This window comes from Pseudocercospora fijiensis (genome assembly GCF_000340215.1).
Source record: "Pseudocercospora fijiensis CIRAD86 unplaced genomic scaffold MYCFIscaffold_10, whole genome shotgun sequence".
Lineage (NCBI taxonomy): Eukaryota > Fungi > Ascomycota > Dothideomycetes > Mycosphaerellales > Mycosphaerellaceae > Pseudocercospora > Pseudocercospora fijiensis.
Genome location: NW_006921541.1, coordinates 3345482 through 3360938, shown reverse-complemented (window position 1 = coordinate 3360938; position 15457 = coordinate 3345482). Strand labels below are relative to the sequence as shown.

At 50.6% G+C, this 15457-nt stretch overlaps 6 protein-coding genes across 6 annotated transcripts; 4 read left to right on the top strand and 2 right to left on the bottom strand.

The window, feature by feature from the left end:
* Positions 1-227: 227 nt before the first annotated feature.
* MYCFIDRAFT_179591 (uncharacterized protein) lies at positions 228-1913 on the top strand (the record flags this gene model as incomplete). The annotated part of the gene is made up of 6 exons (XM_007933644.1): positions 228-407; positions 442-458; positions 491-554; positions 607-754; positions 777-1791; positions 1814-1913. The coding sequence occupies 6 exons, from the start codon at positions 228-230 to the stop codon at positions 1911-1913; spliced, it is 1524 nt and encodes a 507-aa protein (XP_007931835.1).
* A 35-nt stretch (positions 1914-1948) lies between these two features.
* Positions 1949-2743, bottom strand: MYCFIDRAFT_79363 (uncharacterized protein; the record flags this gene model as incomplete). Its single annotated transcript, XM_007933643.1, has 1 exon — positions 1949-2743. The coding sequence occupies one exon, from the start codon at positions 2741-2743 to the stop codon at positions 1949-1951; it is 795 nt and encodes a 264-aa protein (XP_007931834.1).
* Positions 2744-6204: 3461 nt separating this feature from the next.
* Positions 6205-7835, top strand: MYCFIDRAFT_33875 (uncharacterized protein; the record flags this gene model as incomplete). Its single annotated transcript, XM_007933064.1, has 4 exons — positions 6205-6581; positions 6670-7110; positions 7163-7583; positions 7650-7835. 4 exons carry the CDS (start codon positions 6205-6207, stop codon positions 7833-7835), a joined length of 1425 nt encoding a protein of 474 aa, XP_007931255.1.
* Positions 7836-8257: 422 nt separating this feature from the next.
* On the top strand, positions 8258-9633 carry MYCFIDRAFT_168658 (uncharacterized protein; the record flags this gene model as incomplete). Its single annotated transcript, XM_007933642.1, has 1 exon — positions 8258-9633. A coding segment is annotated over exon 1 (1323 nt), but the record flags the coding sequence as incomplete, so codon positions are not given.
* Positions 9634-12192: 2559 nt separating this feature from the next.
* MYCFIDRAFT_79360 (uncharacterized protein) lies at positions 12193-13711 on the top strand (the record flags this gene model as incomplete). Its single annotated transcript, XM_007933641.1, has 4 exons — positions 12193-12559; positions 12631-12807; positions 12882-13608; positions 13687-13711. The coding sequence occupies 4 exons, from the start codon at positions 12193-12195 to the stop codon at positions 13709-13711; spliced, it is 1296 nt and encodes a 431-aa protein (XP_007931832.1).
* A 59-nt stretch (positions 13712-13770) lies between these two features.
* MYCFIDRAFT_205413 (uncharacterized protein) lies at positions 13771-15356 on the bottom strand. The gene has a single exon (XM_007933640.1). The coding sequence runs from the start codon at positions 15313-15315 to the stop codon at positions 14047-14049; it is 1269 nt and encodes a 422-aa protein (XP_007931831.1). The 5' UTR covers positions 15316-15356; the 3' UTR covers positions 13771-14046.
* Positions 15357-15457: the final 101 nt, after the last annotated feature.

The following is a 15457-nucleotide window of genomic DNA, read 5'->3' as shown; positions in this document are numbered from 1 at the left end:
TCCATCACTTGCACCCCTTCGAGGCGGAATTGCGCAGGATCCTACACACAACGCGCCATATCGAGCTACAGTATGAGCCTTGTGCTGGCCGTGTTGTAGACCTTTTCGTCGCACAAATGGACCGATATGCTGCCACTCGTGCAGTCTTTGACATCAGCGTCTGGATGCACAAGTATGCCTTTGATGCTATCGGCGACATCTTCTACGGCAAGGAAGGTGGCTTCGGAATGATTCGAGACCACATAGATTACAATGGCTGGTGCAAGTGCTTGGAGACCATGGCAGATATCGGCGGTGCGGACGCCAGGGCAGGCCTTTCCAATATGGAGAAGGTCAAGAAAGATGCCAAGAAAGCCACGGAAGAGAGACTTGGAGAGAGATCTGCGAAGGCCGATGCATCCATTGCTGTGTATCAATGGGACGAGTGATGGCACTGGTGAGTTTCACTGCATTCTCCCGTGAGGTATCGATATCAGAATTGCTGATGAAGACAGTCTGGCGGCTGCGATAAGTCTATCCGAATCATGTGGACGGTCTTCATCAAGAGTCGAAACGTGCTCGAAGATCACGCTCTAAATGCATGCCTTCCTACATGACTGCTATCAGAAGGAAAGGGCCTCAATCGCAAGCTATTCCTGCCACTCCTCAATTTGCAAGGCACCTTCCAATCGGAAAGCAAGACCACTGCAAGCCATGCCATGCCCGTCAGTCATTCTTGACACGCTCCTTGACAACCACATAACCCACAGCCCTCGTGCCGATCCAAGCAAACTTAGCACTCGGCATGTCTTATCCAAAACACATGGACTCTCCTCTGAGCCATATCGACGATTCACAGTTGCAACAGCTCATCAAGTCGAAAGCCGAAGCCGTGGCGGAATTGAACACTCGATTCGAAGCGGTGCAAGGAAGCCTCTCCGCCTGGCTTGCTACACAAGAAAGCTACATCGCTCTGCTTCGAGTGGCGGACAAATATATGCCTTATGACACGACAACGCAGGGTTACATCGAGAAGGTTGTGGAGGAGAATAAGAATCTTCTGAGAATGATAAATCAATCCAAAGGCTTCCATACTGAGCTCCTCAATGGAATCACCGCCGGGAATGCCGACCACCCAGAAGCTGCAAGTTCTGGTCTCAACGAAAATCTGGGAGTCGCCGGCTTTTCTGACCATGGCACTGCTGCTGGTGGTGCGAGCGAGAATTACGAACCTGGAGAGGGAGACAATATGACTCAATCACAAGAGGAGTATATCCTAGACGCCAAGAAGCATTTGGAAGACGGGCAGACTGAAGCGCCCAACACGAGCAGCGGCAATGCCGACGACCTGAAGACCAGGCTTGCTGTCAGCAGCGAAAACATGGGTTTCGGCATCTTTATAGGACCTCACATCATGATCGCAGGATATGGCGAAACTGCTCCCGATACAACCGGACGAATCACGCGCCGTGTAAACTTCGCTTGCCTGCCAGAAATTCATTGTCAAGCCCACTCGCACGATCCAGGCAATGAAAAGTATATTCCACATCAATTTACCATCATCATGGACGCGAGCGATCTCACAGAGAAGCTACTGGTGTCCGGGTTTCGCATAGGGGTCTGCATGGTCTGCAACGACCATGTCAAATATGTCCTGAATTACTGTCAATGCCACAAAGACCGGTGTCCGCCTTGCCTCTATCGCTGGTTGGCAGAACTACAACAAAGATTTGACGAATTATCGGCGACGATGGGAAAGAATCCGTGCTCTGAGTGCGGCAAGGTCGCGAAGCAACACCTGCTATGCTGCATGTGCACATTGTTTGTGCGAGAGGCTTGATTATGACACCAGTACCATAATCGACATTTCGCTTCGACCGTTCGGCTCAACCAGTATCGATACTCCCGCGGCGGAATACAGACAGCGCGCATAAAAGATCAGTCGCTATTTCAACCCCACAACGACCATCTACACCTCATCCTGCTTCACGACCAAGAACCTGCCAACCTTCATCCTCTCCCCCAGCTCTCCTCTTAAGAAATACCTCTCCCCCTCAATCCTAACCTCAATCACCAACTCCCTCCTCCCATCCTCACCTTCCTCAAAACCCCTCACACTCGCCTTCCCAGCAAACAAAACCTCACCCCCCTCCAACTCCCAAATCTCAACCTCACTCTTCCTCCCCTTCCTCGGCGCCGCCCCAAAAAACTCCACCGTATGAACATGTCCCTCCCCGCTCCCATCCCCATCCCCTTCTTCAATACTCTCCCTCGCATCCAACCGATCCCTCGCCCATCCAACCATCTCCTTAATCGCCGGATCATCCTTCAACAAAACCACCTCACCCGAATACTTCGCCCCTTTAAACTCAACCTCCAAACCCCTGACATAGATTTCTTTCCCACTCCCGGGACTCGTCGTTTCCGAAACCAGATCCAAAAATCTCGCGACGCCTTTCGTATCTTCTGATTTCGGGATCTTCAGGACGGACCCGGCACCGTTTAGGGGGGCTGAAGTGCAGTGGGTTTTCCATGCGCGTTGAGCACCACGATCGAGTTTTTCTTCGGGCACTTGGATTTTTCCGCGCCAGCCGGAGCGCGAGCCGGAGAATGACACTTCGTACAAGTAGTGGCTGTTTTTGTGCGCGAGGATGGAGGTCAGGTGGCAGTCGCGGGTTTCGTGGTCGAGGGGGAGGCTGAAGATGGAGGGGTCTGGAGGTGGCGGAAAAAAGCGTTTGGATTGAGACTCGGAGGGTGGTGGCATGGTTGTTGCGTGGTTTGAGTTGGGAAGATGTGCGATGGGAGGGGGATGTTGGGGTTTTGGCGCATGGTGGTGGAAGTTGGAAGTTGAAGTGGTGAGGTTGTTGGTGCTTGGCTGTCACAAGATGCAAGTGAGGTTTGGCAGGTGGTCTGTGCACGACAGTAGGTGCTGGTGCCTGATTGTAGCGGTGTGAAGCCGCGATTTAAAGAAATATTTAGTTTAGAGAGAGATTCCCTAGTAAGACGAGAGCGATAGGGAAAGTTTATTCTTAGGGTTAAGATAGTTATAGAGGGAAGGAGTATAAGGGTAGAGTATAGGTTCTAAGTAGGAATAGCGAGATTAGGAAGGTTACTAATCTAGTACTTAAGTTTACGGACCCTCTAGAGTATAGTACTTAATCTAGATTTTACTATCGATATTAGAGCTAGGAGTTATAAGAAGATAAATTAGGCTTCGAGGCAAAGGCGTTTATTAGAATTTGCACCTACTAGTAGGCGTAATTAGAATTAGCGGTAGGATAATAGAGCGAGAGAATCTTCCTAAGAAGTACTATACTTATAAGATATATTAGGTAAGGAAAACGGAGGGTAGGAATAAGTACGCGAAGAAGGGGCACGGCTGTCCTAGTACGCTAGCTTTCGTTCTTACGGACGGGGGTGCTGTTACGGCAGGCGCCGGACACGTCGGCCTGGTACATACTTCCAGCACCGTAGATACTTCACCAATACCATACCATTGCTGACCTACTGATTCGTCCCTCGCGTGACAATTGGTAGCTTCGAAGAGGCAGGAATTTAGAGGTCTGTAATCGATGATACCGCATCGTCTTCGATCTCGTAAAAGCGTCTTGTGCTGCTTAATTCCGAGACAATGGTCATTATGTCTCTTTCGCCTCGTGAAGATTTTGATGTGGATTCATCTTTGAAGAAGGCTTCGCTCACCCAAATTCAATCCTTGTCTCAAGAGCTTCGCTTGAAATCTTGATACCGCGGTGCTTGTGGCAAAGTTGTAGGATCCCAAGTTTGATCCAGTTCATGAATCGAGACTGGTGAAATTACGATCTCGCTCACCTGCGTTGAATGAGGAAGTCGCAGCTCCGCTTGAACTCGTGCCACTGCGGTGCTTGGGGCGAAGCCGAGTGTTCATACAACCCTCTCTAACGGCCAACGCATCCCGTCGTGAGCACCCTCCCTTAGCGAGACACTCGGGTAGAGGGGTGTAGGTCGAGGTTTCCGGGGGAAACTCGCTAGACAAGGTTAATGTCAACAAATCGTGAAGTAACGAATGTGATCCTCTCATAAATGGTCCCTCCGAATGAATTTCTCTCTGGAATCAGCAGGGCCGATGAGGGCAGATGCACACTTACCACCTATTCTTCGCAAGGTCGGAGATGAATTAAGAGAGGGGACGAGGAGAAGTGAGATTTGGGATAGAGGACGAATTTGTTCTCCATTACAGCAAGCAGTAGTAACAGGATTTTCGAGCCAGAAGTCCCGAGCAATGCTTCGCTCCAATTTGCATTGTGTTGCCTTCCCGTCTCTTCGGGACTTGCGAGGTACTCGTGGGTGGATGGTGGCGATTCTCTCGCCTTGACTGACGTTTTGCTTGCTATGGCTAGTAGAATAGCACTTCGCATTTTGCATAAGCTTGCGATGCATGCCGTCTCAGGGCAATGAGCTGTAGAGACCTCAAATTCCGCTTGATTGAAGGTAGACGGCTCGTGAGAGAGAAACAGTATTGTTCAGTTCCAGACCAGGCCACTGGTATCCCGCAGAATGGCAGCCCTACTCTGCTGCGCGTCGTATTCTCATCTCTTGCAAGGCGTAGAAACTGTCTTGTGCGTGCTTAGTGGGTCGCTCGATTGTTAAGCATACTGTCGAGGCATCCATCTTTCAAGTCGGAGGTAGAGCAACTATTCGCTGCTACTGTATGCCTCGTTCTCGACTCTTTTTTTCCGTATCTAATCTAAATCGAAGGCTACTTTACGCCCACGCATCTATTTCTCATAGCTGCTTCGTATGGTCTTGCGGCATGGGATCTTCCAGTAGAGTACGGGCATACGGGCATACGCGTACGTGCAGGCTCTCGGCGTGATTCTACGACTCCAAGGTCGTGGATATGTTCGTTTTCTGCCACGCCAAGACTCTCGAGGGGTTCGGGGTTCCGCCAGGGGTCGAAGACTTCGACGATCAGTTATCTCTCTGCTCCTTTTCCTTCACCTCCCACCTCTTCCATACGGCCTGTCTCGAACGGCTTGTATCTCGTTCGCAAATCGACTCCACCTACCCTGATTTGTTTGATTGAGGGACGCCCCTGAAGCGTGGACAATGCCTCCCTCACAAGCTGCAGGCTCCACTTTGCCCGCATCCATGAGAATATCTTGTCTTATTCATGTCCCTGCATTCGGAAGCTGAAGAATGAACAACCCACATTCCACACAAGAGCAGTAGAGCAAGCCACATTCCAGCCTCACACCAACCAATGCAGCTTGATGCGGCGAGAGGAGACAATGGTGTGAGGATTATGCCGAGTGGTGCTGCTCCACATCAATACACATATTGTATCACCATTACTGCGCCAATTGGGCCAAGAAAAGTCAATGTCGTCACTAGGGACCACCTTCAACAGCTGTACGACCCGACATTGAACACATGAACAAATACCAGAACAACAATCGCCAAGTCAGACGCAAGTTGAGATTTCGGCACAGGAACAGTCTTTGACATCATGACGCCCATCTTATCACATCTTTCTGCATTGCTCCGCTTGCAGGTCCAGGCGGCTCCGACATTGATCCAGCCATATCTCGGTACCAAAATGAGCTAAGATCTTAGATCTTATATAGATCGAGCGGCAGTGGCTCCGGTCGTTTGGAGCCGGCCGAGACGAGCAATGGCGTGCAGTCTCCACGTGCTAGAATAATGGTGTAGCCGCATAGGGACAATCTACTTCTTCCGCGACACGTCTTCGCGTCATCTCGGAATCATTCTCTGCGAGTTTAGACGACATCATGACTACGGTCCAAACACACCGCTAGGAGCTCTCTAAGGCCGCATGTGGCTCAGGACGGTCCAGAATTCTGGTTCATGCTTCTGCTTGCAAGAGTGCTTCCTGATCGTTGCCTGCGACTAGACGAACTGTCGTACCCGCTTCTCTCTGCGGACCTGCATCTAAGCTGCCTCATGCGGTGTTTCCAGGTCAACAATTTTCGGCGAAGTACGGCATGCAATTACTCTTTGACAAGCAATTTGCAAGCGAGCAATGCGGCCCCAAGATGAGCTAGAGACTGGATATAAGACTGCTGTCTGCCGCTTTGACCCTTCGACCCTTCTTCACCTTGTCCCTCCAATCCCCCACCCTCAAAGAGCTCCTTTCCTTGGGCTCTTCTGTTGTTCATACAATTGGCAAGAATTCTCGGAGACTTTCGTTTCTTCAAGAGTATACACCCCGACCACCCTGCCATCATGTCTGACTTGAAGGCCACCGTGGCTGAGACCACCAAAGGCTTCCACGTCGAAGGCTACGAGAAGATCGAATATGATTTCACCTTCATCGACAATGTCTTCGATACCAGCAAGCCGGATCTTGCTAAGTGCTACGAGCGTTGGGGTCGTTGCTTAGCTGTCATGGACATGAATATTTTCAGTGTCTACGGCGAGCAGATGCAGCGCTACTTTGACCACTACAACATTCAGCTCGATGTGCACAAGACCATGATTGGCGAGAAGGCCAAGAGCATCGACACTTTCTTGAGCATTGTTGATTCAATGAACAAGTTTGGCATCTTCAGGAAGGAGCCAGTGTTGGTCATCGGAGGTGGTTTGGTTACAGATGTCGCTGGGTGAGTAAGGATTTCCGTTTCCGGATATATAGGACCATTCCGGCCGTGATCACCATTTGAAATTGCTCTGGTTGACTATTGATGACAGCTTCGCCTGTGCCGCCTACCGCCGCAACACCAACTACATCCGCATTCCAACAACTGTTATTGGCCTCATCGATGCTTCAGTCTCGATCAAAGTTGCTGTCAACTACGGCAATTACAAGAATCGACTCGGAGCTTACCACGCCCCCATCCACACCTTCCTCGATTTCACCTTCTTGCGAACACTTCCAAAGGCGCAGATCAGAAATGGTTTCGCCGAGCTGATCAAGATTTCTTCTTGCGCTCACCTCCCTACGTTCGACTTGCTGGACAAGTATTCCACCGAGATCATCGAAACCGGCTTCGGCCGCACAGATGGTGCTTCACAGGAAGTCCGCAAGGCATGTGACGAGATCAACAGGGCTGGCATCTATGAGATGTTGAAGCTTGAGACGCCCAACTTGCATGAGATTGGGCTTGACAGAGTTATTGCTTACGGTCACACGTAGGTGGAAATTGAAACGCCACCACCGGTTCCTTGACTGACATTTGCACAGATGGTCACCACTGCACGAACTCGTTCCCGATGTGCCACTCCGCCACGGTCACGCCATCTCTATTGATATGGCATACTCTGCCACGCTTGCCCACATGCGTGGTAATCTCCCAGAGAAGGACTACAGGCGTCTTCTTGACCTCTTCTCACGTGTCGGTCTTTCCATGGACCACCACCAATTCAACGAGGATATCCTCGACAAGGGCACCAAGGCCATCTTGAAAACACGAGATGGCAAGCTCCGTGCGGCCATCCCAAGCCCACTGGGATCATGCGTCTTCCTCAACGACGTGACTACCGAGGAAATGCACGCCGCTCTCCGCAAGCACAAGGAAGTCTGCAGGACCTACCCGCGTAATGGTGAGGGTCTTGAGGCCTTCGTTGACAGCAGCGATACTGGCTACACTCTCAACGACGCGCCTGTCGAGACCAACGGCGTCAGCAATGGCTTGAAGAAGATTAATGTTTTGAACGACGATACGACTGAGATGAACGGCGCCAATGGTCATGCTAATGGGCATGCCAATGGTATCAACGGACACGCAAATGGCGTCTCTGTCAACGGCGTAAAGTCGGCGACAAAGGCAGCATCAGGCCCAGAGGGTGTTGATGGCCTGCAGAAGAAGCCAAATGGTATCATGAACGGTACCAATGGTGTTAACGGCGTTCACTGAGCGAGATACCCACCAGCAGGTTAATGCTGTGCATTTTCTGTAGCCCGATCGAGAAAAAAAAACATTCTTGGACACTATCACGAATCAATGAGTTTCTCTGTGATACAATAAAAACGAATTGCAAAACTTTATTGCGATTCCAATTTTTGTCTAAATGTCGTATTGTCAACAAGCCATAGGACTAACCATTGCAGGAAAGCGGTCAACAACAATTCGCGGGGCATTGAGCACAAATTTTTCGTGTCACGTCGTCATCGTGAGGTTGTATATATGCAAGTGTGACGCTTACAATCCCTCCTTTCATGCAGGGCGTTCAGACGAACCACGTTCTGAGCCTCTAGACTTGACTTGACTCGTGTCCACATAGCTACCACTCGGATTCACTCTTTTCATTCACAGCTACAAAGCTCCTACCTTTACGAAATTTCCCCCAAGAGATCCAGCAACCCCTCGAATCCCGAATGCATCCATCACAATGGCCCTCGACACAAACTCCCCCCGGCGAGCTCACGCCCTACAAAACCTCTCTCTCATCATCCTGAGCCTGCTATTCCTACCCCTAGATCTCACAATCCTATCCTTAAGCTACGCCCGCCTCATCACCACCGGAAGAAAAGCCTCGGCAAGAATCCAACCCTCCAAACACCCCAAAACGATCCTGGTCACTGGAGTCGGAATGACCAAAGGCCTCTCCCTCGCCCGAAATTTCCACCTGGCGGGTCACAGAGTCATCGGCGCGGATTTCGACAAGTTCGGGATTGGAAGGTTTTCGTGCGCGGTGGAGAAGTTTTATCGACTTCGAAAGCCATCTGAAGGAGGAGGAGGAGGAGGAGGATATATCCAAGGACTTTTGGACGTGATTTTGAAAGAGAAAGTTGAGATTTGGGTTTGTTGTTCGGGAGTTGCGTCGGCGGTTGAGGATGGCGAGGCGAAAGAGATTGTGGAAAAGAGGACGAAGTGTCGGGTTGTTCAGTTTGGGGCTGCGGATACGCGGACGTTGCATGAGAAGGATGCGTTTATTCAAAGGACGAGGGAATTGGGGTTGAATGTTCCTGAAACGCATACGGTTACGAGTCGGGGAGATGTAGAAGCTACACTGAGAAAAGCTCCGGCTGGGAGGATGTATTTGTTGAAGACGATTGGTATGGATGATGTAAATCGTGGGGGTGTATTGCTGCCGAAGGAGAGTGAGAAGGAGACTTTGGCGAGTTTGTCGAGGATCGAGAAATCTATTTCGAAGGATAAGTCTTGGATTATGCAGCAATTTGTGCGTGGGGAGGAGTTCTGTACGCATTCGTTAGTCGTGCGAGGGAAAGTGAAAGCTTTTCTGGCATGTCCTTCGTCGGAACTCTTGATGCATTACGCAGCTCTGCCGGCGGACTCGAGTCTGAGCAAGGCGATGCTGAAGTTCACTGAGACTTACGCTGCAAGGAGTGGGAAGGACTTTACCGGACACCTGTCTTTCGACTTCTTGGTGGAGGATTCCAAGCCCACTATTCCTGACGAGATTGTGCTGTACCCTATTGAATGCAATCCTAGAGCACACACAGCCGTCTGCCTATTCAATGGAACACCGGAGCTGATCGATGGTTATTTGGACTTACTGGACGAGTCGTCAGATAACCAGATGAAACCCATCGTAACACCTCTTCGAACTCATCGATACTATTGGATCGGTCACGACCTCGTCGAGTTCGTACTAGCGCCAGTCATAGGTTTGCTTCGAGGACAAACGTCTTTCTCGGAGCTCTTGCATGGGCTACGCGCTTTCGCAGAGCACGTCTTGTCTTGGAACGATGGTACGTATGAGGTCTGGGACCCTTTGCCCTGGTTCGCACTGTACCATGTGTACTGGCCGATGCAGTTTCTGCATTGCTTGAGCAGTGGCAAGAAATGGAGTAGGCTGAATGTTAGCACGCTCAAGATGTTTGAGTGCTAACGAAGAGTTCTCGATCGCGGACCTGTACGGGATCTTTGGCCTGTTGCTGCTCCACCAAATATGGATTCCGGTCTGGTTTTTCTTTCTAGCGAGAACCGACTTCGAGATGCTGGTTTTGACGTTTTGGTGGCTTGTTGATAACTTCGAGTTCTTCCTTGTGTCTTGCAATTGTCAAGAACATTAGTCGAAGCATGGCTGCATGGAACATGATTCGAGTGTCCGACCTGACATGAGCTTCTAGCGGATTCGTTGCGAAGCCGTTGCAGCTATAGTCAGAAGCAAGAAGAAACGGACGGATTCTGTCGCCCACGTTGTAGCAGCACGCGACACCGCATGGTAGAACATTTGCAGGGAAGCGCTCAAATCGAATCGCGACAACGAGTAAGGTGCTCATGGTTCGGCTGAGACCAGACCAGCCTTTCGAGTCCACGAGTTTGACAGAAGTGTGTGCTGAGCGCGCTTTCTCTGGTACTGCCGAGAGGTCCTCTTGGATGTCAGGAAATTTAGCGTACTACTGTTTCGATTAGTAGTTACCTTCCGGAGGGCGTTATCTACTGATTCAGTAGTGTTGGCTTAGTATTTGACGGTGCTTATCCTCTTCTGGTACCGTAATAACCTTCTCGGTTATACTGCTAGTTCTAACCGCACCTCTAGCACCTCCGCGGCTCTTTGTAAGTGCATTCTTATTATATAAACCAGGCTCTTTCTAATAGCTACAATGGTATCTTATAGCTCTCATCCTTATCGTTATAATGTCTAAACTAGTGCCGCCGCCGCCGTCGTCGTTCTTTAGGCCGGATCGCATTCTATATAATATTATCGATATTCGAGAGTAGCTGTTCAATGTGCCTAAATACGGATTGACGTACGATCCGGACCGGTTTACTAGACAATAACGAGGTCGACGAGATAGTAATTAGCGTAGATAGGCCTTCCGCTATAGTCGTAGAAAGCGGTAATTATATAGCAATTCTATAGCAATAACTCTTAGTCTATACAATAGTCTCTTCTACTGCAAAATTGCTACTTCTATAATAGTTAAATAGCCGCTTCTACGATAGTTAGCAATAGTTAACCGATAGGCTCGAGAGAGGCGCCCTTCTTAACCTAATTCGTTACTACCGCCGAGTGGTTTTCAACGCTACAAAATAGGAGGATTGCGGGAGCTTATTGCTAGTAATTACTAGCGGAACGGCTGTTCCACTCCTCTAGTTAAGCTTTCACTAAAACTCCTAACATCCAAGACAAACCCTGCCGAGACAGGAGTTATATTCTTCTGCCGAAGTGCGGCTGCTTGCTAGATGCTGAAAAGTTGCGAATTCTAGGAGCTTGATCGTAGAGTATAAGGAGCCGAAAACCATCTAGATTGCTTGGAAGTCCAATGTGTGAGGCCTTTGTCCAAGTCCCTTCGGCATCTCGTGAAGCCAACAAAGTGCAGTCCGGCGTACATTATATTTATTAGCTTTCTCTGGAACGACAAGTCGAGTCGCGCTTGATGAAACAGACTAGCGGCTAGTCATGAGTAGACTGCACAACGGCCTTCTGCAGTGTTCGAGAAGCGTCTTATAAGAGGCCAGAATATCTTCCAAAAGTGAATGTCTGCTGCTATAGACTTCAGGAAGTTAGAATGTGAAGCAGCATACATCGAGATGGAAGCTGAATGATGAAGCAAATACTTAGCGCGCATGTGGCTTGAGCACACACCATATATTGCCTCAATCCGCCTTCAAACTTTGGTTCGTCGATCTTAAACTTTCGTTCCTGACTTCGTGGGAAGTCTTCAACCGTCAGGAACGCTTCGATAACCTCGTGTTCCCGGGATCCGAGTCGTGATCAAGTCATGTCGGAAGCAGCACGTTTGTTCTGGAATCTGTCCTCATGTCAGCGACCAGGGGACAGCGATGAAGTCTAAAGTGCGAAGAACTCACCTTCCGTTCCTGTGTTTCGGCGTATACGAGCCGGCTTGATGATAGTATACAGGCCGTTACGGCATGCAATTACCCACTACACGAAGCACGGACTGGGATAATCGAGCAGAAGCCAAGGGAGCATGCGTTGCCGTTTTCGACCTCGAGGCATGCAAGAGCTTGCTGTATTATTGGGACAGTCCTATCCCTATACAGCTATAGGACTCTCGTCAAGAATAATTCTGTCGGGATGAGCAGCCCTCTTGATTCAGGGTGCGCGACTGGAAGTAATCCTGTGCTCCACGAACACATGTAGGCTCAGAACGTGGACCGAGCCATGACCAGACCACACAACGGCAAAGAAGTTTGTGCCTCAGTGGTATGGAGTCCAGATTGCCGTCGACCGAGAGGCCAAGCACAGCAGCAGACTATAAGGCTACACTGTTCGCCCCAAGTGAGCATTGAATGGTCATCAGCGGCATTTTTGAAATTTTTCCTTTTCCATACACACATGACTTACCAGGAGTCCTTCGTTTTCAGCATGACTTTCGTCAAACACTCTGCTGCCCTTGCAGTACTAATTGCTGCTGTTGGAGCCAGTCCCGCAGCTCAAAATCTTGATTTCGCTGCTCTTGACGCCGCTCCGACAGTACCCAGTGGGCCTTCGATCATTCCACATGTCGATGGCGTCGAGACGGCTTCTATCCTGTCCAGTGTTGCCATTACTGGTGTAGCCACGGCAGCGACTACTGGAGTTGCTAAGCGCGACGACGCATATACACCGTACTATCCGGCTTTGGCAACCGGTTACACCACAGATCCGGCTTTGACCAAGACTGCTACAGCTCCAGGAGCTTGTGCCACCCAGCCCGAGGCCGGTATGTCACAGGCTCCAATGCCATTCGAGCGTAGAATCGCAGCTGACTTGGCTCTCTTCGCATTTGATCAGGCACCTATTGTGGCTTCATCAACCCGTTAGACCCTTGTGCACCTCAGCCAGACGGCTATGGTCCAGTTCCAACTCCAGACACTGCATCCGCATTTCTCGCCCATCCTCCCTTCCACTCCTCAGCAAAAGCGGCGCCAACGAAAGTGCCATCGACAAACAATACCCAATATACTCAAGGTAAGCCAGATGCCAAGGTGGTATGCGGCAGTACATGAGCTAAGGGATATCAGTCTTCAAAGATCTCAATGCAGCCGTTGCCGGACAGTCGTACCTCGCTCTTTTCACCCTGAAGACCTACGACGTCTCCACCTGTGCCGCAAAGTGCGATTCCTGGAATCTCTGCACGGCGTTCAACATCTTCTTCGAGCGTGACCCTTCCCTCAATCCCACCAACAACGATTCAACTTACGACCCAGGCTACCCAACCGTTTGGGGGCAAAATTGCCCCAATCCCCCTTCGATGACGAGCATCAAGTGTACGCTATGGGGTTCCAACATCGACGCCAGCATGGCCACCAACAATGGGCAGAAACGCGAAGATTTCGAAATCGTCATCACCGGGAGCGACGGATATGATAAAACCAACGTCGTCACTCCACCCGACTGCAGTGCTCCTTCGGGACCAACTCCAACCTCCACGCGAACAACCACCACTCCCAAGTCCACGACCCCAGCAAAGCCCCCCACCTGGCCCTGGGGAAAACCCAAGAACTGCGGTGGTCGAGCCATCAACGCTCCCAGACAACACATGGGCTCTCGCTTCATTCCGGGACCTTTCAACCCACAAGTCTGCTCCGACTACGCGATTCTCCAAAATCAGGCTAACCAGAGGGCGGGCAAGCCGCAGTGCAAGATGTTCAATGCTTACTATTTGCACAAGAATGGTGTGCCGTATGGAACTTACTGCTCGATTTATTCGCATTCGTTGGAGAGCGCGTGGGCGACGGCGAATAAGGTCCAGTGGGAGCGGGGAGATAGGTATGAGTGTAGGCAGTCTTGGACTTATTCGCTTAAGTAGTGGTGCAGGGAAGGATGTATAGCCGTATTTGTTTGTAGATCTGCGTGGTGGCTGAAAATGTAGTATTGACGCTCGGAGTCGCTAATTAATGCCAGAATAGACACATTATGGTTTCATCTCCTCGCAAGAACACGACTCTCGCGAGCGCAGCGCATTTCTCTGCGACGTCTTGACGGCAAGTTGAGCGATATGTTGTGTTATTCGTCGTTCGGTGCTGTCGATGCCGAAGTCTCTGCATTCCCGATTCTTGCAGAAATCAAGTATCCTAATCTATCGAGTGCGTTGCCGGCCTGCTTGCACAGTAGCGCTTGTCTCAGAGCCGTCGTGAACTTTTACATCCCGCTTCCTGAAAGACGATCAACTAGGCAGAGGCACTGGCGCGAAATCATTTTTCTCACTCAATGCTTCCCAAGACTCTTCCCACTAGCATCAACAACAGCTCTACTAAAAGTCGCACTGAGCTTTCCTTCCTTCTCCATCGCCCTCTTCCTCTGAGCCGCTTGAATGCCCGCCCTATCGGTGAGTGGAGCAGCGTTGATGATATTATCAAACTCATCATCTTCCTCGTTGCCGACATCCGAGCCAGATTCCGCATCGGAGTCTACGGGCAACTCGATTTTCTTCGTCTGCGAAGGGCGCTGGATTCGCTCTGGTGCCTGTCGTGAATTGTCTTCTGCCTTGGACGGGTTGCTGAAAGGTTTTGATGCGAGGACTCTTCGTCTTAATTCTGCCATTTCTTCTTCGTCGTCGTCGTTGGGTGGAAGGGCATATGGATCTCGTTCTTCGTCATCGCCTTCGTCATCTTCGGTGTTGCCATGCACCTGGACTGTCTCGCCAGGCTTGGGTCCGCCGAGTTGTATGCCACCTAAACTGCTCGTATCGCTATCATCGTCTTCCTCATCATCACGTCCTTCTTCACTGTCAAGGCCATTGCCCTGGACTGGTCTCGGTCCTCTCCGATTCAGATTTCCACCCGCCCAAGCATCGTCCTTGTTATCCTCTCTTGCTTCTCGATCCTCTTTCCATTCATTCTCGATCTGCGCCAGCCACGACTCTTCGCACTGCTTGACTTCCTCTTCATCCTTGCACGCCGCATACTTTGCGAGCACTTCCTCGTTGATGTCAAGAAACGACTGTCCGTACGAAAACGTGCTCAAAATTTCCTCTGCCCAATCCGAATGCCCGCATATGGCGAAACATGCCGCCAGTGCTTCCACGCAGTTCAGCCTCCAGGGTCGCCCGTAATTCGTCGGATTCGCAGCGATGAGGTAGGGCAGTAATCTCGAGTTCGGGCCCCCGATCTTGTTGAAGGGGACTTCCTCGATTCGGTTCCACGAGGCTTCCACCACAGCAGCACCGTATTGTTCCAGGATCTCGCGATCTGCGGGGCTTATGAGAGTCTTTGCCTTGGGCGAGACCACAACGCCAGGATGCTTCTGTCCCACATGCAGTTCTCGCATCAAGCCAAGTCGCATGAGTCGCTTGCCGGAACATCTTTTCGCATCGCAGTGGTTCAGATCCCATGCTGCCGCTTTGAATGGTGGTCGACGGTTGCCACCCAAGCCATTATTATTCTCGCGATCTGGATGTGTGTGCTGTGCGTGGGCTCGAGCATGGGTGTGATTGCCGCCGCGGCCAGATTTGAAGTCTTTCTTGTGTCGGACCATATCGCGTTGGTGTCGGGTTGGCTTGACGGCGTAGAGAAGCGTTGATCGAGAAGCAGATATGGACACCGAAAAGCGTCTAGTACTTGTGTCGTGTAGATTTCTCGACATGCGGCAGCTCTCCATGACGCACGAGTACCCAGAT